Source organism: Macaca fascicularis, chromosome 9 (genome assembly GCF_037993035.2).
Source record: "Macaca fascicularis isolate 582-1 chromosome 9, T2T-MFA8v1.1".
NCBI lineage: Eukaryota > Metazoa > Chordata > Mammalia > Primates > Cercopithecidae > Macaca > Macaca fascicularis.
Genome location: NC_088383.1, coordinates 1,380,082 through 1,402,836, shown reverse-complemented (window position 1 = coordinate 1,402,836; position 22,755 = coordinate 1,380,082). Strand labels below are relative to the sequence as shown.

At 43.4% G+C, this 22,755-nt stretch overlaps 2 protein-coding genes, 1 long non-coding RNA gene and 1 other non-coding gene across 18 annotated transcripts in view; 3 read left to right on the top strand and 1 right to left on the bottom strand.

The window, feature by feature from the left end:
- WDR37 (WD repeat domain 37) overlaps positions 1 to 604 on the bottom strand; it is a 75,423-nt gene extending 74,819 nt beyond the window's left edge. For 8 of the 15 annotated variants that reach the window (XR_012417320.1, XR_012417322.1, XR_012417326.1 and 5 more), the window contains exon 1: positions 58 to 231. The gene's annotated coding sequence lies outside the window, so the exon portion shown is untranslated. Of the gene's footprint in view, positions 1 to 57 lie in introns of all 15 variants that reach the window. The other 7 variants (XR_012417321.1, XR_012417325.1, XM_015455480.3 and 4 more) reach the window with 2 other exon arrangements.
- A 7,024-nt stretch (positions 605 to 7,628) lies between these two features.
- Positions 7,629 to 16,343, top strand: IDI1 (isopentenyl-diphosphate delta isomerase 1). Its single transcript, XM_005564517.4, has 5 exons — positions 7,629 to 8,124; positions 11,834 to 12,006; positions 12,607 to 12,699; positions 13,190 to 13,320; positions 14,783 to 16,343. The coding sequence occupies exons 1-5, from the start codon at positions 7,997 to 7,999 to the stop codon at positions 15,098 to 15,100; spliced, it is 843 nt and encodes a 280-aa protein (XP_005564574.3). The 5' UTR covers positions 7,629 to 7,996; the 3' UTR covers positions 15,101 to 16,343.
- On the top strand, positions 13,597 to 13,659 carry LOC123566983 (U7 small nuclear RNA). Its single transcript, XR_006689696.2, has one exon. It is a non-coding gene; the product is annotated as a U7 small nuclear RNA (small nuclear RNA).
- Positions 16,344 to 16,547: 204 nt separating the features above from the next.
- LOC141407636 (uncharacterized) lies at positions 16,548 to 17,984 on the top strand. Its single transcript, XR_012417330.1, has 2 exons — positions 16,548 to 16,666; positions 17,923 to 17,984. It is a non-coding gene; the product is annotated as an uncharacterized lncRNA (long non-coding RNA).
- Positions 17,985 to 22,755: the final 4,771 nt, after the last annotated feature.

The window sequence follows — 22,755 nt, the reverse complement described above, 5'->3', positions numbered from 1 at the left end:
TCGGGGCATCCGGGGAAGGACTCGGCGCCCGACAGGTAGGAAGATGGCGGCACTCACCTGTCACAGCAGCCGCGCCCGCTACCCCCGGAGCCAGCCCGGGTCGCGCACAGCCAGTGAGTTCCTACGACGCGGCCCCCAGTACTGACCCGAAGACGCGCAGGACACCGGCTGTCCCCGCACTGCCCCGACCCCACAACCCCAACCTAGCACTAATGCACTTCCGGCGGCGCCGGAAGTCCCGCGCCTCTGGGGCCGCCGGAAGCCGCCCCACACCTCCGCCCCACACCCGGCGGCGCCGGAAGTCACGCCCCAGCTTCCGCCCCGCAGCCCCGAGGGGTCCGAGCGCGCTGGAGACCCTTTTCGGCTGCTGGGCCAACGCCCCCATCCTGGTCACCTACTCCTGCCGCCGAGCGGGTCGCGAGAGGTGGCCTCGGAGGTCGTAGCTACTCACCGGCGGGGCGCTCCGAGTCCATCTGCCCCGCAGCCTGGCAACCGAGGCGGGAGGGTAGCGAGCCTGCGGTGGGGTCCTCCTGAGGCCTGAGACCCGGGGCGGTCTGCGCTCGGGGCTGTGCTGCCGGCCGCCCGGTAGCCTGGCGGGGACGGCGCGGTCAGTGTTCGGCTCCTCCGCAGTGACTCACCCGCGTCCTGAAGCTTTTGATCACCATTGGCTGGGAAGGAAAAACAGAATCAGCTGTTCCCTGCGAAAGGTGGGACTTGGGCCGCTTTTTTCTTAGAATCTAGGTTGGAAACGCCGCATGATGGTCTTTACGTAAACAGCCGTCTCAACGCTCTGCAGAAAGCTCTAGCCGCGCCTAGAGTAAATCAAAAGCGTGAAAGCATTTTTTTTCTATGTAGGTTAACATTCCTGCTCCTTCCTTTAAAAATGAAGCTCAAGGCCGGGCGCGGTGGCTCACGCCTGTAATCCCAACACTTTAGGAGGCCAAGGCGTTCGTATCACGAGATCAGGAGTTCGAGACCAGCCGGGCCAGTGTGGTGAAACACTATCTCTGTAAAAATACAAAAATTAGAGAAGCATGATGGTGCGCGCCTGTAGTCCCAGCTACTCAGAAGGCTGAGGCAGGAGAATCGCTTGAACCCGGGAGGCGGAGGTTGCGGTGAGCCGAGATCGCGCCTCTGCACTCCAGCCTGGGACAGAGCGAGACTCCGTCTCAAAAAAAAAAAAACAAAAACAAAAATGAAGCTCAAGAAGAAGAGTCAGAAGCGGTAACTTGTTTGTTGCACGAGAAACAAATTTAGCATTCTATTTAGGGGATCCAGATTACCGGAAAAAAAAAAAAGTGAAGTTATTTCTGCATTAAGTATATTAATAAAACTTTATTACTAAAAACAATTCTGTAAGAGGAACGCCAGGGAAAAAATATTTGACTTTAGAGAAGTCATTTTTTAAACTTTTAGAGGTTGTGACATTTAAGTAACATGATTTTATTTAGTGCCTGGTATGCAAAGACATTCTGCTGGGCATAGCAACAAATAGAAAGCTTTATAAATCGCGGTGTCCCATCTAACCCACATTCTAATAGGTGATTTTATTTTGCAGCACTGCACCACAGTCAGGTAACACCAAGAATATCGTTAATGTAATTTTTTAATTTGATATATTTAGGATTCCACAAAAGTCACTGAAAATAACTGAGTGCATGACTTGTCACAGAACAAGGGAAAGAAATCATTTTTTGAGGGTCAGTCGCCTTACATCTTTTGTAACTAATTTAATCCCCAAAAGAATCCAATAAAGTAGAAGTTACTCTGAATTGAATTTTAAGCATGGGAATGTTGAAATTACTTGTCAAAAGTGAAAAATAACAGTGCATCTGGGCAAAGACTAAAGGCTGACATCAGAGCCCATGTTCTTTTCACTGTTAATGTGCTAGGGCTGCAGTAACAAAATACTGCAAACTAGGCAGCTTAAACAAATTTATTGTCAGAGGTCTGACTTGAAATCCAAAATCAAGGTATTGGCAGGATTGGTTCCTTGTGAAAGCTGTGGTGGGAGCCTGTTAATGCTCTCAGCGTCTGGGCATTCCTTGACTTGTGGCAGCATATCCCTACCAGTCTTCACATGACGTTTTCCATGTCCGTGTCTGTCTGCACACTTAGCATTCTTTTTATGAGGACATCAGTCATATTGGAGTAGGGTAGGCCCTGCTCCAATATGACCTCATGTTAACCAATCCTATCCACAACAACCCTGTTTCCAAATAAGGTCACATTGTATAATACTGGAAGTGAGGTCTTTAACACATGAATTTGAAGGGGGGGATACAATTTAACCCATAACACCCTGTATCCTGAAATAACTATCCAGTATAATTTTTTTTAAAGACACAAAACTAGCCGAAATTATAAAAAGTTACAATTGCAATCCTGGTATCCAATTACATACTCATGCAGAAGCTGCAGGGAATCTTGTCTCAGAAAACCAATTTCTATCTTGTCCCATGTCCATCTATGCAAAATACATGTAATTTGTCCCTGACACAGGGCAACAATGCTGAATTTACTAAGACTCATTTATGAGCATAGTTTGATAGGGAATTAAGATTTACTAGGTATCCTGTCATTGTCCTCATTACTGATTATTTTAACTGTGCCTGAAACACTTGGATAGTTAGTTCACTATAGTGTTATAACCTGTTTGACATGTTGCTTTATAATCATTCTTAAGTTATATATATATATATACACACACACACACATATATATCTCATGTAACAGGCACAGCTGTTTTCGTATCACTTCATGCACTTCACAGGTATCATGTTTCTTACAAAGTGGAGATTTGTGGCAGCCCTACATGGAGCATGTCTATCGGCACCATTTTTCTAACAGTATGTGCTCACTTCATGTCTCTGTGTCATGGTAATTCTTGGAATGTTTCAAATGTTTCCATTATTATATCAGTTATGGTGATCTGTGATTAGTGATCTTTGATATTACTGTCGTAATTGTTTGGGGGGCACCATGAACCACCCCTATATAAGACAGCATACTGAGTCAATAAATGTTGTATGTGTTCTGACCATTCTACTGACCAGCTGCCTCCCTATCTGTCTCCTTCTGCTCAGAACTCCCTATCCTTGACACACGGCAATACTGAAATTAGGGGCCAGGCATGGTGGTGGCTCTTGCCTGTAGTCCCAGCTACTTGGGAGACTGAAGCAGGAGGATTGCTTGAGCCCAGGAGTTCAAGGCTGCAGTGAGCCATGATCACGCCACTGCACTTCAGCATGGGCAGCAAAGCAAGACCCTGACTCAAAAAAAAAAAAAAAAAAAAAAAAATCTGGCAATTAATAGCCCTAAAATGGCTACTAAGTGTTTCATAAAAGAATGAGTTGCACATCTCTTACTTTAAATCAAAAGCTAGAAATGATTAATGATTAAGCATACTGAGGAAGGCATGTTGAAACAGCCAAGTTGTGAACGCAAAGGAAAAGTTCTTGAAGGAAATTTGAAGTGCTCCTCCAGTGAATACACAAATGATAAGAAAATAAAACAGCTTTATGTGGAGAAACTTTGAGTGGTCTGTATAGATTAAACCAGCCACAATATTCCGTTAAACAAAGGCTAATACAGAGTAAGGCCCTAACTCTCTTCAGTTCTCTGAAGCCTGAGAGAGGTAAGGAAGCTACAAAAGAAAAATCTGAAGCTATCAGAGGTTGGTTCATGAGGTTGAAGGGAAGAAGCTGTCTCTATAATACAAAAGTGCAAGATAGGCCAACCATGCCTGTAATTCCAGCACTTTGGGAGGCCAATGCAAGTAGATCAGTTGAGACCAGCTGGGCCAACATGGTAAAACCCTGCCTCCCCTAAAAATACAAAAATTAGCTGGGTGTGGTGGCACACGCCTGTAGTCCCAGCTACAAATGTAAGAGTGGCCGGGCACAGTGGCTCTTGAGTAGCTGGAGAATCACTTGAACCTAGGAGGTGGAGGTTGCTGTAAGCCAAGATTGCGCCACTGCACTCCATCCAGCCTGGGTAACAGAGTGAGATTCCATCTCAAAAACAAAAAGTGCAAGCGCAAGATAAAGCAGCAAGTCATCCAGGAGATCTGCCTAAGATCGCTGATGATGGCGGCTTTGCTAATCCACAGGTTTTCACTGGAGTTGAAACAACCTTATTTTGGGAAAAGATGCCACCTAGGACTGTCATAGCTAGAGAGGAGTCGTCAAAGCCTGGCTTCAGAGCTCCAAAGGACAGGCTGACCTTTGCTAGGGGGCTAGTGCAGCTGATGACTTTATGTTGAAGCCAGTGCTCATGTATCATTCTGAAAATCCTAGGGTCCTTAAGCGTTATGTTAATTCTACTCTGCCTCTGCTGTGTAGATAGAACAGCAAAGCCTGGATGACAGCACATCTACTTACAGTGTGGTTTACTAAATATTTTCAGCCCACTGTTGAGACCTACTGCTCAGGAAAAAAAAAAAAAAAAAGATTTTCTTGCAAAATATTACTGCTGATTTACAGTGCTCCTGTTCACCCAAGAGCTCTGATGGAGATATACAAGGAGATGAATGTTGATTTCATGCCTGCTAACACAGCATCCCTTCTGCAGCCCGTGGATCAAGGAGTCATTTTGACTTTCAAGTCTCATTATTTAAGAAATACATTTTGTAAGTCTATGGCTGCCTGAAGATGTAACTGAATCACTGCAATAGCATAATAAAACTTGAATGGATAAGCAGTTGCTTCTTGTGGATGAACAAAGAAAGTGGTCTCTTGAGATGGAACCTAATCCAGGTGAAGATGTGAACACTGTTGAAATGACAACAAAGGATTTAGAATACTCCAGAGACTTAGTTTATGAAGTAGCAGCAGGGTTTGAGAGGATTGACTCCAATTTTCAAAGTTTTCCTGGCCGGGTGCAGTGGCTCACGTCTGTAATCCTAGCACTTTGAGAGGCCAAGATGGGCAGATCACGAGGTCAGGAGTTCGAGACCAGCCTGGCCAACATGGTGAAACCCCAGCTCTACTAATGCAAAAATTAGCCGGACATGGTGGCGCACACCCATAGTGCCAGCTACTCAGGAGGCTGAGGTAGGAGAATTGCTTGAACCCAGAAGGCAGAGGTTACAGTGAGCCAAGATCGCGCCACTGCACTCCAGCCTGGGCGAAAGAGCAAGACTCTGTTTCAAAAAAAAAAAAAGTTTTCCTGTGGGTTAAAAAAAACCTTCCATGAAAAGAAGAGTCAGTCAATGTGACAAATTTCATTATTATTTTAAGAAACTGCGACAGCCACCCCAACTTTCAAGCACCACCTTGATCAACAGCCATCAACATTGAGGCAAAACCCTCCACCAGCAAAAAGATTATGACTCACTGAAGGCTCAGCTGATGGTTAGCAGTAAAAAATACTAACTTTAATCATCTCGACCATTCAATACACATCTAATATTCTCTATAACAAAATGGAAAATACACATAAAGCACTTCTGCTACATACTGAATTATGACTGTTGTCTCCAAAACAACTTGTGGGAACGTTTGTTTTGTAAGCTGAACTAACTAGCTGCTTTTTTCATGAAATACCACTTTACTGGAAAGAACTGACAGATAAAGTGAGGTACTCAAACCTAGATATTTGGCAGACATTTTCGTGAAAATAAATATGTTCGTGCCACTTCAAGGAACATAATTCTTAGTACTTGTTGCCAATAATGTTTGAATTTTCATGCAAAAATTCAAATTAAAAAAACTTAAAACCATCAAGAACTTGGTGACTTTATGTTGACGCCAGTGCTACAATACTTAAGCCAGCTTCCCAATACTTAAAAGCTTTTCTGATGAGATTACTAGTGATATTAACAATATGATTGTTTGATATTGAATAATGAAATGTTTTAGCATTTCGAAGATTTATTTAATTCAGTAAATCAATATTTTCCAAATGACCAATGCATGACATTTCAACCTCATGCATAGGAAAATAGACATTGGAGTTAGTCAAAAATAATGAGTTTTAATGTAACAAGAGTATAAAATGTCCATCGAAGTGGTTTCACATTCCAAATAGTAATTGGAAAATCCACCACTCGTGTTTTGGTGTAGTAGTATCGAAAAAGAATAACCAAGATAATTTGAAAAGGCTATTAAAAAATACTTCTCAATTTTCAAACTGCATACAGCAGGTGCTCATTCATTTCTTTGTAACATGGATGAGAAAAAGACTCCCGGCCAGTGGCACTGTGTTTGTGGTGTTTACGTGTTCTCCCCACACCTGCATAGGTTTCCTCTGAGTACCGCAGTTCTTTCCACATCCCAGAGGTGTGCACGTGAGGTGAACTGGTGTGTGTCTTCACTGCCCCAGTCTGAGTGTGGGTGTGTGAGTGGCTCTGTGATGGAATGGCGTCCTGTCCAGGGCTGGTTCCCTCTTTGTGCCCTGAGCTACTGAAATAGGCTTCAGCTACACATGACCCAGAACTGGAATAATTAAGTAGTAATTATCTTGTTTTTTATTAATCTTTCTTAAATGTATGTATAGCTCACGTTTATTTCAATGTTTAACATTAGAATGGCCTTTAGAAGCTTAGTGATTTTTTTTTTCCGTGGCCAAAAGTATGCTTTAGGAACTTAATCCTTATTTTTTAGCCTCTGGTAAAATTGGTTTTGCTATATGTTGTTTCACTTAAAGTAATTCCCAAGAACGCACTGACAGCAGTGAGGACTTGCTGCGCATGCAGGAGGCCAGATTTTCTTATCTGTGTGAAGCCAGACATGAAGGAGATCTGCAAACGTGTAAAACAAAATCAGTCTATTTTTTTGTCTGGAAAAGATTTTGAATAAAAATGTAACTTAGTGTCATGTGTTTTTTAAGTGAATATTTTAATATGTTTAATTTCTACATTAGTAAATAGCAGTAGCAAACAACAGTGAGCAAAAGCTTTTGAGGGTCCTCAGTACATTTTAAGAGTGTGCAAGAGTCCTGAGACCAAGAAGTTTGAGAACTGGTGCGCACCAGGTTCATCTCAAGTTCAGTATTTTAAATTCCACACAAAAGGTAGAGGAAACAGCTGAATTCGCTGTAGCTGCGAGTACATTTCACGATTATTTAAAGGTTTAGAGGGTTAGGCGCGGTAGCTCACACCTGTAATCCCAGCACTTTGGAGGCTGAGCCGAGTGGATCACTTCTTGAGGTCAGGAGTTCCAGACCAGCCTGACCAACATGGGGAAACCCCTCTCTAAAAATACAAAATTAGCCGGGCTTGGTGGCGCATGCCTGTAGTTCCAGCTACTTGGGAGCCTTAGACAGGACAATCGCCTGAACCCGGGCGGCGGAGGTTGCTGTGAGCGGAGACTACATCATTACACTCCAGCCTGGGCAACGAAAGCAAAACTGTCTCAAAAAATGAAACCATTTGGCACGTCCTGTCGTGTACCCGGAAAGCGAACACTCCCAACATAGCGTGGAACGCCCCGCCCCTCTCGCGGCTCCGCTCCGCCTTCGTCCCGGTCGCAGACGACCACCGTTCCAGACGTGCAAGACCTCGCCCCGCAGCCAAACGCCGTAGTCCCAGCGGCGGAACTCGGGAGGGGGGATTCCCAACCAGCCAGTCAGCAGTAACGTCCCGCCTTTCCTCCGTTTCCATTGGCCCAGCCGCGCGGGCGCCTTCCGACCGGGAGGGCTAGGTTCCACAGAACGCGAGCCTCGAGACGTGAGCCTCGAGACGTCTGACGTTTGGCACCCTTCGCAGCGCCTCGGGCTCGCACGCCAGAATCGAAAGCGTAATTGGCTGGCGGCTGGTGTGGTCTCGGGCACCGCCCAGTCGCGGGACGCTGCCTCTGCGGAGCTGGGGGTGAGGCGTGTTGACCCCCTCGGGAGCGGCCGGAACCCGAGCTCACAACTCAGGTTCCCGGTGCTTCGCGCGTCTGCGATTCCCACAGGCAGGGAGGTGGCGCCACAGGCCACGGAGGTGGCGCCACCGCGCGACCCTTGGCGAGATTGTGACGTCAGGCGTGTACGGGCGCCAATTGGCCGAGCAATGTGGTGCGGACTGGCGCTGGCGCGGGCGATTGGCTGCGCGGCCCGGTGGGCGGTGCGCGCTGCGGACAGCGCTCAAAGTGGGCGCGCTCCGGGACCGGCCGGTGTCTGTGGCCGGAGGCCGATCAGGTACTGTGGACTGGCGTAGGGGCAGGAGTTCGGGAGACAGGGGCAGGGTGGCACCGGGGAGCTGCGGGACGGGGCGGGGAGGAGGCCCGAGGTCTGGGCCACCCGTGAGGTCTCGGCGCGGTGGCCTGGACATCTGGGGACGGCGGCATTGGTCTCCCGAACTGGAGCGAGGCCGGGCTGTGGTGGGCGCCCGCGCCCTGTGGAAGGCGGAGGCGTGGGTTGGGGCGAAGAAGACGTTACCATTCTTTGTCAGTGGAAAAGATCGTCGTCTGCGCACAGTAACCTGAGGTTTAGGAACTCGTGGAATTGGAAACCGAGTCGCGGGAGACTGAGTTGCGAGTCTCCTCTTAGAGAATTCAGAAACACGAGCGTGACGACGCCGGCCTCCCCGTGCCGAGTCCACGCGTGTGACGCGGGTGCATACACCTGCGTCCGTGCAAGGGGGTGACAGCAACACATTCAAGGCGCTTCTCTTGGGAATGGAGCAGGAGAAGAGATGGGGAGCACCGCATAGATTTAACTAGGCCTTTTTCTTGAGTTGGGTGATGTGCTCCCGCGTCTGCTACGTGGTATTATCTTTAAACGCATAAATAGACGTATTCATTTTATCTTGTTATTATGAAGCTTAGTTTTAAAATATGAATTCTGAAAATCCTGAAAGAGCAATTGTCGTTACAGCTGGGCGGTGGTGCACGCCTTTAATCCCAGCACTTTGGGAGGCGGAGGGGAAGGCTGCTGTGAGCCGAGATACAGTTGGCCTACTGTGTCCTTGGGGTTCATATCCATGGATTTAACCAACTGCACATTATAAAATATTTGGAAGAAATTTTCATCTGTACTGAACATATACAGGCATTCTGTAAACAATATAGTACAACTATTTATGTAGGATTTACATGTTTTAGATATTATAAGATCATCTACAGATGATAATTTAACGTTCGGCCCGCATCACTTAACAGGGATACTTTGGAGAAGTTCATTGTTAGGTAGTTTCATCTTTGTGGAAGCAGAGTGTGCTGACGCAGACCTAGACAGTGGAGCAGCTGGGCTGTGTGGTGTAGACAGGCAGTGGAGCTGCTGGGCTGTGTGGTGTCGCCAGTGGCTCCTAGGCTATTTTTCCTGTCGCTTCAGGCCTAAACCTGGACTGTGTGTTACTGTGCTGAATAATGCGGGCAGTCATAACACAATAGCAAGTATTTGTGTGTCTAAATATAAAAAAGGTGATGTGTTGTGCTCGGATGTTGCAATGGCTACAACATCATTAGCAATAGGAATATGTCAATTCTGTTATAATTTTGTGGAACCACTGTAGTATATGCAGTCTGTAGTATACGGAAACACCATCATGTGACACATGTCTGTATACAGTAGGATATACACAGGTGATCTGCAAACATTATACCATTTTATATCTGAAACTTCAGTATCCTTAAATTTTGGAAGCTGTGGGAGGTCCTGGAACCAACCCCCATATATACCAAAGGATGACTGTATATAAAACTAGCCTATAGAAGTTGGAAATCTTTCTAAAATTGAGAAATTGAGGCTAACTCTGAAGTCAACTTCCTTTTCACATTATTTTCCCTCTTGATTTGTTTTCATCATTAACCTTACTTCAGATTTTTTGTATTAGCTATCAGTATCTCCATCATCACTGACTCCTGACACACACACACACACGCACACACATACACATCCCAGACCCTATGTGGGTCTAGAACTTTGTATTAAGTAGCTGTTTAAACACTTTGTGTACATTCTGCAGTATGCTTGAACTCTGTTGAAAGTATTTCAGTAGGCTGGGCATGGTGGCTCATGCCTGTAATCCCAACACTTTGGGAGGCCAAAGCAGGCAGATCTCCTGAGGTTAGGAGTTCGAGATCAGCATGGCCAGCATGGCGAAACCTCATCTCTACTAAAAATACAAAAATTAGCCTGGCATGGTGGTGCACGCCTGTAGTCCCAGCTACTTGGGAGGTCGAGGCAGGAGAATCACTTGAACCCAGGAGGTGGGGGTTGTGGTGAGCTGAGATTGCACCATTGCACTCCAGCCTGGGCAACAAAACGAGACTCCCTCTAAAAGACAAAAAAGTATTTCAGTAAAATCTATATATTTGAAATAAAGTCACATAGAAAGTAGAGCACAAGGGATCTTCAAAATATATTGTGTAGAGGCTGGGCGCGGTGGCTCGTGCCTGTAATCCCAGCACTTTGGGAGGTCAAGGTGGGCAGATCACGAGGTCAGGAGTTCGAGACCAGCCTGGCCAACATAGTGAAACCCCGTCTCTACTAAAAATACAAAAATTAGCTGGGTGTGGTGGTGCATGCCTGTAGTCCCAGTCACTCAGGAGGCTGAGGCAGGAGAATCGCTTGAACCCGAGAGGTGGAGGCTGCAGTGAGCCAAGATCGCCCCACTGCACACCAGCCCTGGCAACAGTGTGAGATTTTGTCTCTCTCTCTTTCTCTCTCTCTTTATATATATGTGTGTGTGTGTGTGTGTGTGTGTGTGTATATATAATTCATTCAGAAATAAAGGAGAAGAAAAAAGGGAATAAAAATCTTCAAGGTCGGGCTATGTAAAGGTGCCCTGAAGGATACAAAGGTTAGAGACCATAGATGCTGCTGGATATAGATATGTAAAAGTGTGAGTCAGAATACTGAAAGTACCCTAGTAAGTGCTTTACATTTTAATCACATGGGAGGGATTAATGGGGGTTCAGAAAATTAATGCTTGTTTCACTAAGGTAGGGATGGGCCAACTGTGGCCTACAGGCCAAATCTGGCCTGCTGCCTGTTGTTACGTCCTGTGAGCTGAGTGTTTTTCTCATATTTAAATGGATGGAGAAGAATCAATATTTTCTGACACATGAAAATTAAGTTGTAATTCAGTGTCCGTAAATATTGGCCTGTACCCATACTCAGTTCACATATTGCCCAGGTCACCTGTTGCCTGTGACTATTTTAGTGTTACAGAGGCAGAGTTCATACTATCTGGCCCTTCACAGAAAAAACTTGCCAAGCACTGCCTTAAAGCATCTATTGAGTATAACGAATTAAGTCTTCTCCTGTTTATCTAGAATGATATCAGCTAAGTACTGTCCTGGGGGAAATTGACAAAACTCATACAAATCATTTTTCTGATCAGGAGCTTGGGTTGAGAAAAACTGGATTAAGTCTTACTGTGAAATTGGTAGAAAGGTTATTGAATGTCTGACACATAAATTGTGCCTTGAAAAAATGGATTTCAGCCAAGATTGGCCTGTGGCATTCTTGAGCAACTATGCAGAGACAGGCAGTGGGAAAAACAGTTCAGGACAGCAGTGGTAGCACATTCTAGAGATTACAGAAGCTCGTGTGGAAAAGCAGGACGAAAAGTTAGGTTGGGGCCAAAAACCAGGGAAGAAAAGCACACTGGAAAAAAGAGTATCAGGTGCTGCAGAATAGCTCAGAGGTCAAGAATTTAGAGTGGAACGTTGAGCTTGGTTTTTAGGAGCATGACTGTGGTAAAAGGCCAACTGTGAAACCTGCAGGAGAAATGATGACCGAGATAGCGCTGAGCAGCCAGCTGGCAGCATTCTTGGGGTCCCTGTGGGGATGCAGAGTGGTACAACTGCAGATGGGGAAGCAACATCATTATTAACCTGTGTTTATATGACATTCAGAAAAATATATGATGGCCTTTCTTTCTCTTTTCCTTTAATATTAGTGTTCTAGGACAGATCAGACATTTTGTAATGATGCCTGAAATAAACACTGACCACCTCGACAAGCAACAGGTTCAACTCCTGGCAGAGATGTGTATCCTTATTGACGAAAATGACAATAAAATTGGGGCTGAGACCAAGAAGAATTGTCACCTGAATGAGAACATTGAGAAAGGTGATGCTTTGAAATAGTCTTTCTTATAACACTATTTGTGTAGGCATTTCCCATTTGCTGAGAAGAGCACTCTGTTCAAGGAAGTGCAGGCTTTAATAATACCGTATTTTCTCTTTGGTTCCAGCTCGTTAAGTAGTGTAGTCATTAGCATCTGCTTTGCTGTCTTTCTGTTACAGCCATTTCTCTTCACGCTTTTTACTCGGCTTCTTCAGAGTTATTCTGGATTCATAAAAGAGGGACTAACCCTGACATACAGCAGCAGCCTAGCCTCTAATATTTCTAGAGAATGGAGAGAGGCGGGCACCATGCAGGGAAGAGTGTGCCTTCACCACTTTCCGAGAACTGAATGTCCTTGATAGGGAACTTGACTGCAGGAAAGGGGCCACCAGCATCACCATTTCCTTCACTCGACGGTCAACTTCCCTGCCCAGTGCAGAGCTCTTTCTCACCATAGTCATGCAGAGACTATGCATGTGGATAAACCATGGGAAAAAGCAAAAGCAGCAGGAAGTTACTAATGTTATTCTGAACTGCAAGGAGAGAATTCAGCAAATAACTGGTACTTAAGGCTAAAGTAATTGTTATTTCTTTTGCTTTCAGGATTATTGCATCGAGCTTTTAGTGTCTTTTTATTCAACACTGAAAATAAGCTTCTGCTACAGCAAAGATCAGATGCTAAGATTACCTTTCCAGGTTAGTACATTTAATGTACAATATTTTGTTTGTACATTAACTTGACTTTTTATCATTCTGAATTCTTGGAGCCACGGTCACAAAGGAAATCCTGTGAATGGCATAGTTTTATATTCTACATAAATTAGGTTTACACAATGCGTGCAACCTAATACAACAGCAAGAAAAAATAAGAACTAGTAAGTGATTGGGCAATATGTATGATTTATATATTTATCTTTAATCTGTATTATCTACACTTTGATCTTTTTTGGTTGAAGAAGCATTATAAGGAACTTACCTACAAATGTAGTCTGTTTCACAACATAATTACTGATAGCCCATTATATCTCATTTTAAAATCCTTAAAATAATTACTGATAGGCCTTTATAACTCATTTTAAAATCCTTAAAAAATGTTTCATTTTTCAGTTACTTATAAAACTTTTTCTTGATCTTTCAGACCTACTTTGAAGAAAAGTTGATCTGTCTCTGTATTAACATTTTCCAGGTTGTTTTACTAATACTTGTTGTAGTCATCCATTAAGTAATCCAGGCGAGCTTGAGGAAAATGACGCCCTTGGAGTGAGGCGAGCAGCACAGAGGCGGCTGAAAGCTGAGCTAGGAATTCCCTTGGAAGAGGTAACCGGCTCTACTACACAACCATACAAGCTGAAACCCAAACATACTTTAAAAAGGTTTTTAATAAAAGTTTTAAATTCAAACATAGTTCTCTGCTTGGTAACCTCCTGAGTTATGAGTTAGCCCCACAAACCATCATGAATAAAGATTATTTAAATTTTAATTTCTTAGTATCACTCGTCAAAACTTAGCTCGATACTGGGATGGATTGATCAGTTAAGCACTATATAAGGTTGAATATTTCTATAATTGATCAAATCTAAGATGAATATTTTCAAGTGTTACAGCTCTTGTAGAATTTAACTAGCAGGTTTTCCAGTTTTCACCTGAAACTCCCCCCCTACAAAAAAAGGTGAAGGTTTTCTTACGGAAATTCTTAGGAATATAAACCATAAATCTAGTTCGTTTAATTGAAATAATTTTTTTTCTTAGAATTGTCCCCCTTAAATAAGACCTGGATAAATAAAGTTTTTCTTGTCTATATTTTCCAAAAAGCAATCTTAAAATACGAGAAAGAAGAATGTCGGGCCAGGCATGGTGGCTTACGCCTGTAATCCCAGCACTTTGGGAGGCTGAGGCAGGTGGATCACGAGGTCAGGAGTTCGAGACCAGCCTGACCAACATGGTGAAACCCTGTCTCTACTAAAAATATAAAAATTAGCCGGGCATGGTGGGACGTGCCTGTAATCCCAGCTACTCAAGAGGCTGAAGCAGGAGAATCGCTTGAACCTGGGAGGCGGAGGTTGCAGTGAGCTGATGCATGCCGCTGTAATTCCAGGTTGGGCGACAGCAAGACTCCGTCTCAAGAAAAAGAAAAGAAAGAAAGAAGAAGAATGTCACATTTCTAGTTTGAGTGACTGCCCCTTTTTTTTAACATTAAAAAAAAAAAAAACTTATCTTTTTGGTCCTACAGGAAAAAACGCAAGCACTTGAAACTAATAATATAATCATTTTTCCATATGTTATATTAAGATTTCCATATATTGTTGATAGGAGATTAATGCTTTAAAAGTTCTAATCCTAAAACTATACTCCTGTTCAAGATATTGCTGTAATACAGTGAGCTAATTTTAGATTTTTTTTTTGTTACTGTGGCCAATGGTTTTTTTGTTTGTTTGTTTGTTTGTTTGTTTGTTTGTTTTTGAGATGGAGTCTGGCTCTGTCACCAGGCTGGAGTACAGTGGCAGAATCTCGGCTCACTGCAAGCTCCACCTCCCAGGTTCACACCATTCTTCTGCCTCAGCCTCCCGAGTAGCTGGGACTACAGGCGCCCGCCACCACACCCGGCTAATTTTTGTATGTTTAGTAGAAATGGGGTTCACCTTGTTAGCCAGTATAGTCTCCATCTCCTGACCTCGTGATCCACCTGCCTCGGCCTCCTGAAGTGCTGGGATTACAGGTGTGAGGCACCGCGCCCGGCCGTGGCCAATGTTTTAATTACTTTTTTTTTTTAATGTCTTAGGTTCCTCCAGAAGAAATTAATTATTTGACACGAATTCACTACAAAGCTCAGTCGGACGGTATCTGGGGTGAACATGAAATTGATTACATTTTGTTTGTGAGGAAGAATGTCACTCTGAATCCAGATCCCAATGAGATTAAAAGCTTTTGTTATGTGTCCAAGGAAGAACTAAAAGAACTTCTGAAAAAAGCAGCCAGTGGTGAAATTAAGATAACGCCATGGTTTCAAATTATTGCAGAGACTTTTCTCTTTAAATGGTGGGATAACTTAAATCATTTGAATCAGTTTGTTGATCATGAGAAAATACACAGAATGTGAATATGCAGGTAAGTGATTACTGAAAAATGTCTCTACTTAACAAACTTAGAATGACTTTTTCAGTTTAAATTTAGTTCTATCATTAATTGATCATTAAATTTAGTTCTATCATTAATTGATCATTAAATTTAGTTCTATCATTAATCATTAAATTTAGTTCTATCATTTAATACTATCATGAATGTGTTATATACACTGATACTTTAAAACTTGTGTGGAAAAAACTAACTTATAATTTTGTATCACATGCCCTGGATATGTGTTCTGTTTCTAAGCAACATTTGTAAGAGATTATTGTAAAATGAGAGAGAGCAACTAAAACTTAATTTAACCTTTGCAGATAACATACTTACGGGAAATTTGAACAAATAAGTGAAACCCTGTGTGTTTAGTAAGCTGTGATAAACATTTCTGGAGCACTAGCAGAGTACTTGCTATTTGCCAGGTGCTTTATATATCATTAAATTTTTATCATAGTTCAGAAAAATGTGCAAAGGAAACTATTGTCTCACTCCTTCAAAACAGTCCTAATTAACTTTCATATTAGCAGATTAAACTAGCAGAGCAGGTTCAAGGGAAATTAAATGATATGGACCCTAATTTGTATCATTCTGAGTTGATTGTGTGGTTTATTCATTCTGGAAACATGTTGATACTTAAAGTCAACCATTGCTTTTGATAAGTGATATTGATTAGGTTAAATCTTCTTTTAAATAGCATTTACTAGTTAGCAAAGTCTGTGTTTTCAGAATTACAGTGGGCACAGAGGTGTTCATAAAATAGGAATTGTGTCCCACTTGATAAGAGTTGCTTAAATTTGATACTGTTGACATTTGGGCTGGATGAAATCCTTGTGGTAGGGAGGGTTCCATGCTGTGCATTATAGGGTGATGAGCAGCATCCCTGGACTACACACTGGATGCTGTTTGCATCCCTCTCCCGTGACACCCACAGTTATACCAGATGTTGCCAGATGCCCCTGGGGGACAGCGTCAACCGCTGTCCTATAGAGTCAGGAAATGTTATAGGGAGAAAAAAATAACAACGACAAAGGCCAGTGTTCATGTTAAATAGATTGAGATTATGGAATGTGTATATTAATGTTAAAAATTGTACCTTGATCAATGTACTTTTATAAACTTGCCATAGATATCTCAAATTTGAAATCTCAAGACAGCTTTATTATTATTAAATGCTGTATGATAATGAAGAAAAATAAAAATTTATTTCTTACAAAGTTAAATGTTAAATTCGATAGAATGATTCATTTATGGTTAACTTTGGGCAATTTATAATTTCAGACAAGACTGTTTAGCAAGTGTTTTATTGAAAAGTAAAAAAAAATTGCATTTTAATACTGTGTCTAGTTTGTTAAAATTTTGATACACTAATAGGATATTGCCTATATAGTTTCTGTTGCATTTATAATATTGTTTCTGATTTTTTTAGTTTTATTTTCTAGCAAGTTTTAGGCTGAAAGCCACATATAATTAGTTACGTAAGAACTATGAGTTGCCATGGCTACTGAATTGGATATTGGAGCCTTAGACTGTTACCCAGCACCTTGTAAGTACTTAGCAAGGGTTAGATATTACTGTTGTTATATTACTAGGTTGCCATCCAGAAAATCTAAGTAGGAATGTCTTTTGACCTGGTGATTTAGAACTCCTTCATCTTTTATAAAGAGGAGTATCCGTCTCCTAGATGTAACCACTTCTGACCCCAAAGGCAGATGTGTTGGTTTTGAACTTGAAAGCTAAGTGATAGCTATAATTTTTTTTTTATTAAACTGTTTTAAATTCTTAGTCTTCAAAATATATACTTATTTGATTCTGGTCAAACCATTGCCAACTCCTTTAAGGACAAAGTAGAGGTGGCTTTCTATATAATTGCTGATTCTGCTTCCCTACCTATATTATCAAGAGAACAAGACCAAAACAGAAAATGGTGTAATAGGAAGGAAGGCACATTTTCTTCTCACTTGGCCCTGGCACCTGGGGACAAGTCCAGGTCATACCCGCAGTGGGTCCCTGTGGGAACTGCCCTCCGCCTGCTCCCTAGGGGACAAGTCCAGGTCATACCCATAGTGGGTCCCTGTGGGAACTGCCCTCCACCTGCCCCCTAGGGGACAAGTCCAGGTCATACCCGCAGTGGGTCCCTGTGGGAACTGCCCTCCACCTGCTCCCTAGGGGACAAGTCCAGGTCATACCCATAGTGGGTCCCTGTGGGAACTGCCCTCCACCTGCTCCCTAGGGGACAAGTCCAGGTCATACCCATAGTGGGTCCCTGTGGGAACTCCCCACCGCCTGCTCCCTAGGGGACAAGTCCAGGTCAGGACATACCTGCAGTGGGTCCCTGTGGGAACTGCCCTCCACCTGCCCCCTAGGGGACAAGTCCAGGTCATACCCGCAGTGGGTCCCTGTGGGAACTGCCCTCCACCTGCTCCCTAGGGGGTGCTCGTGCAGTGGTTTCATCCTCTCACTTGGATCTGTCTGCTGGACTCTCACTAAGGTTGGGAGTTCCTCATGGGATGAGGTACTCTAGATCCCCTCTTGACAGATGGGATTTTCTTTTTATTATTTCAGGTACACCTCTTCTTCACCCTTCCTCTCTAGGTGCTTTTTCAGCCCTAAGTATGTACTTACACATTTTCTAACATTTTACAGCGTGAAGTGTATATTTGTGTTTATTCAAATATCCTGACAGCTTTCTACTTTACAATTTTCACACATACTTTATACTTATTTACTACATACATGGTTTAGACTCCCAAATGTAAATCTCCAACACTGCATTCTCTTCTCTATTTTAAATTCTTGTAGGTGAATGCATAAGTAAACTGATACATCTAGACAGTAGAATGTTATTTGGCACTAAAAAGAAATGAGCTACCAAGCCACGAAAAGACAAGGAGGAAAGTTAGGTGCATGTTGCTGAAAGAAGCGTGAAAAGGCTACATCCTGAAAGAGTCCAATTCTCCAACATTCCAGTAAAGGGAAAACTGGAAACAGTAAAAAGCCAGGGGTGAGAGGGGAGGGAAGAATGAGTGGGCAGGGCACAGGGTTTTCAGGGCAGTGAAACTCTTCTGAATGGTACTAAAATGGTGGATATAGGTCATTATGCATTTGTCCAACACCAGGAGCAAGCTTCAAGTAAACTGGTCTCGGGTGATAACGATGTGTTGATGGACGTCTATCGGCTGTAACAAATGGACCACTCTGATGGGGATGCTGATAGTGGGGGAGCCTGTGTGTGTGGAGGGGCTGGGGATCTATGGAAACTCTCTACCTTCCACCCAATTTTGCTGTGAACCTGAACTGGTCTAAAGAATAAAGTCTATTAAAATTTGGGTGTTAAACATGAAAAGGAGCTTAACCTCATTAATCGCTGGGTAAGTGCAAATTAAAACCCAAATTTAAAGGACCAACATCACCAAGTGTTGACAGAATAGAAAGTAACTGCTGAGCAGCACGTCTGCTACTGTGGAGCTGTTGGCCTCTATCTGCTAAAGTCAAAGGGGTCGGACATGGCGGGAGATCAATGTGGATGGTTCTGCCTTCTTCTGTTTCCATTTTACTAACTTAGCAGAGAACTAATGCAGCATATTCCTGAGCTGGGAAGTTGTTGACACATTCGTTGTCACTTTGAGAAACTAGGTGTTTCCTAGGTTTTTATGCACCGTCCTATAAGTAGATGATACGCTGTGGGTTCCAGGCTTGCGCTCGGTCACGGAGCTCCTTACTACATGTCCAGTCTCTAGCCCAGGGACGCCCCTGCAGAACATCTGCCGTGATTCCATCAGCCTTGGTGTTCGCACAATCGGATGGTGTCATGCCGCGAGAGCAGTCCTGCTACACACAGCAGTGTGAGTAAATCCACAGACCCAGTCTTGAGTGGAAGAAACTGGATACAAAAGGCACATGTGATTCCAGTGAAATAAAGGTCAAAAACAGGCGAAACCAATTAAGATGTAGGCAAGAATAGAGGCTACTTCCGGGGGCACAGGGAGCCTTGTGAGATTTTGAAAGTATTTGCTGGGTTGATAGGGTGTTAATTACATGGGTGAATATGTTAGGATTGAATGAAACAATCTGTGCACCAGATAGCTCTGAAAAGTGTAGGGCAAAATCTACGAGAAGAAAACCTGTGCTGCTTTTTCCAAGGGGCACTGCCCAGTTCCAGTAAAGGAGCAGAGAGGCTGAGAAACGGAGAGGTGCTTCCAATAGCTGGACAGGAATGGGGGAGCAGAGACCAGGGCTGAGAGCTGCCGAGGGCAAGGCCCACAGAGAGCGTCCCAGGCTTCACATGCTAGGAAGAGGAATTTAGGGCCAGCCTAGAATTGGCTCAAAACCTGTTCTTATTAGGGAAATCTGAGATAGTTACTTCTCTAGTTTCTTGCAGAAAACCATTATCTGGAGGACAATAGCACATCACAGACTCCAAACATCCCCCATATCTTTGTCATACGTAGCATTCAGAGCTCGCTGGGCGTCCACCTGGTGGGAGACAGGCCAGCGCGACCAAGTGGCCAGCACACGAGCCAGTGGCAGTGACTTCAGGGCCCAGAGAATGTTGTCAGCAGCCACAAACCTAAGACACAAAGCTTAACATCAAGGAGATAAAAGTCATGACATAATTTTTAGAGGAACTGGAAATTATTTTTTTTAAAGAATCAAATGGGCCCAGTTTTGAAGGATGCCCCTGAGAGCCATCGGCCCCAGCAGAGAATCACTGCTGGCGTCTCTGTTTCTTATCACAGAAGTTCTAGAACAGTGTCCAGAACATAGTTGGCACTCAATAATTATTTGCTAAAGGGAGGAAAGAAGGAAAAGAAGATAGAATAGAACGTGTTCCATGTGAATTTTGTATTGAGGAGGCTTGACAGGCGGCCAAGAGGCCTGGGGAGGCCTGTGTTCCTGGCTTTCGGCTGTTTGTTGAGCAAAGACTGACCTTTCTGTTCCCAGGGAGAACAGCCCTTCTCAATTTCATTATGGACGATGTTCTTCACCGCCCTTAAGTTACTTTCCAGAGGAAGAGAAGGAGACTTCATAGACCTATTTAAGTAAGATTGAAAGATGCTTTTATTTAAAATCTCTGAAATTTTTATACTTCTGGCCAACAATAGGCATTCTTAGAATTTTTGAAATTTACAACTTAATCATGACATGTGAACATCCTAAAGTACACATATGTCCTTGAAAATATTCCACAGAGAAGCTACAATGAAAGCTATAAGACTGTGATTGGCTCTGTGACCATGGTTTGCAGATTGATTTGAGAGACATGACCTGCTGGCCAGGCACGTGCCAGTTGATTTGTGTCCTAAGAAACCCAAGGCGTGACACGGTGACCCACTTTGCAGGCAATATGTTTATATATAAGTGATTTCAGGAGGCAAAAACTACATTAGATAGCTTTGGAATAAAAAAATTGAAAAGCTTCTAGTGATCCCAGCACTTTGGGAGGCCAAGACTGGCAGATCACTTGAGGCTAGGAGTTTGAGACCAGCCTGGGCGACATGGTGAAACTCCATCTCTACAAAAATTAGCCAGACATGGTGGTGTGTGCCTGTAATCCCAGCTACTCGGCAGGAGGAATTGGGGACAGGCAGGGGGAGGGGGCTGAGGCACAAGAATTGCTTGAACCCGGAAGGCAGAGGTTGCAGTGAGCCAAGACTGTATCACTGCACTTCACCCTGGGCAACAGAATGAGACTGTCTCAAAAAAAAAAAAAAAAAAAAAAAAAAAAAAAGGCCGGGCGCGGTGGCTCAAGCCTGTAATCCCAGCACTTTGGGAGGCCGAGACGGGCAGATCACGAGGTCAGGAGATCGAGGCCATCCTGGCTAACACGGTGAAACCCCATCTCTACTAAAAAATAACAAAAAACTAGCCGGGCGAGGTGACGGGCGCCTGTAGTCCCAGCTACTCGGGAGGCTGAGGCAGGAGAATGGCGTAAACCCGGGAGGTGGAGCTTGCAGTGAGCTGAGATCCGGTCACTGCACTCCAGCCTGGGCGACAGAGTGAGACTCCGTCTCAAAAAAAAAAAAAAAAGAAAGAAAAGAAAAAGAGCAACAAAGTTGGGGAAAAAAAAAAAATAAGTAAAAATTTTTAAAAAATAAAATTGAATGATCAAGAACAGAGAGAAGGCATAAATGACTAAAATCAGAAATAGTGCAGGTACATCTTTGCATTACCCAGCTAAAGCATAGTAATCAAAATCCTCCCATGAAGAAAAGGCAAGGCCCAATGGCCTCACTAATGAGTTCTACCAAACATTTAAAGAAGAAATATTGGCCAGGCACGGTGGCTCATGCCTGTAATCCCAACACTTTGGGAGGCTGAGGCGGGTGGATCACCTGAGGTCAGAAGTTCGAGACCAGCCTGACCAACATGATGAAACCCCTTCTCTACTAAAAATACAAAATTAGCCGGGTGTGGTGGCACACACCTGTAATCCCAGCTACTCAGGAGGCGGAGGCAGGAGAATCACTTCAACCCAGGAGGCAGAGATTGCAGTGAGCCAAGATCGCGCCATTGCACTCCAGCCTGGACAACAAGAGCGAAACTCTGTCTCAAAAAATAAAAAATAAACAAGAAATATTATCAGTCCTTCATAAGCACTTCGAAGAAATAGAGGAAAAAAAGAATACCTTCTTTTAGTTATTACAAGAAACTATACCAATGTACAGACGCCCTCCCAAAATTAATTCTCTTCCAAATTTTCCCAATAAGATCAAGGGCCTCATTTTTTGTGATCATAGCTTAAGTGTTAATTCTTTCTTGACTTATATAGATAAAAATGTCCCTATTGTGGAAAGTTATTTTTATTTTCCTCACTGCCAAAATTTTATTGATCACCATTTTCTAACGTGGATTTGAATATAATCTCTCAAGATATTTACAGAAATTTTAACCTATGCTATCAAATATCAGGAGGTGGTTATCTTAGAAGCTTGTTCTTTGGCATTTTGTTGATAGGAGCTGAAAATTTGAACAGCTCAACAACAATTGTACTTAATAATTTAGGTTAAGTTACTTGATAGTTTTAAATGTGAGAAAAGGAATAAGAAATATTGGAGAAAGGAATTGGATATAGTGAGCATGAAGGGTGTTTTCTAAGAGTGTTCCTGCAAAAGACAGCGGAGCAGCAGTGGAGTAGCTTGCTGGGCAAATGAGGGCCAAAAAAACTAGCTGTTACTTAAATAAAATGAAATCATAGCCACATGCAGGCTGGTAGGAAAATTCCATCAGAGAGAGAGAAAATTTGATAGAGAAGAAAAAGGGAAATTGTTGGACGATGTCTTTGAGGTGACTGTGGGTGAATCTTCCTCACAAGAAGTGACTTTTGTTTTGTTTTTAAGACAGAGTCTCACTCTGTCACCCAGTCTGGAGTGCAATGGCGTGATCTTGGCTCACTGCAAGCTCTGCCTCCTAGGTTCAAGCAATTCTCCTGCCTCAGCCTCCCAAGTAGCTGGTATTACAGGCATGCACCCCCACGCCTGGCTGATTTTTTCTATTTTTAGTAAAGATGGGGTTTCAGTGTGTCAGCTAGGCTCATCTCAAACTCTTGATCTCAGGTGATCCACCTGCCTCAGCCTCCCAGAGTGCTGGGATTACAGGCATGAGCCACTACACCTGGCCCAAGAAGTGACTTTT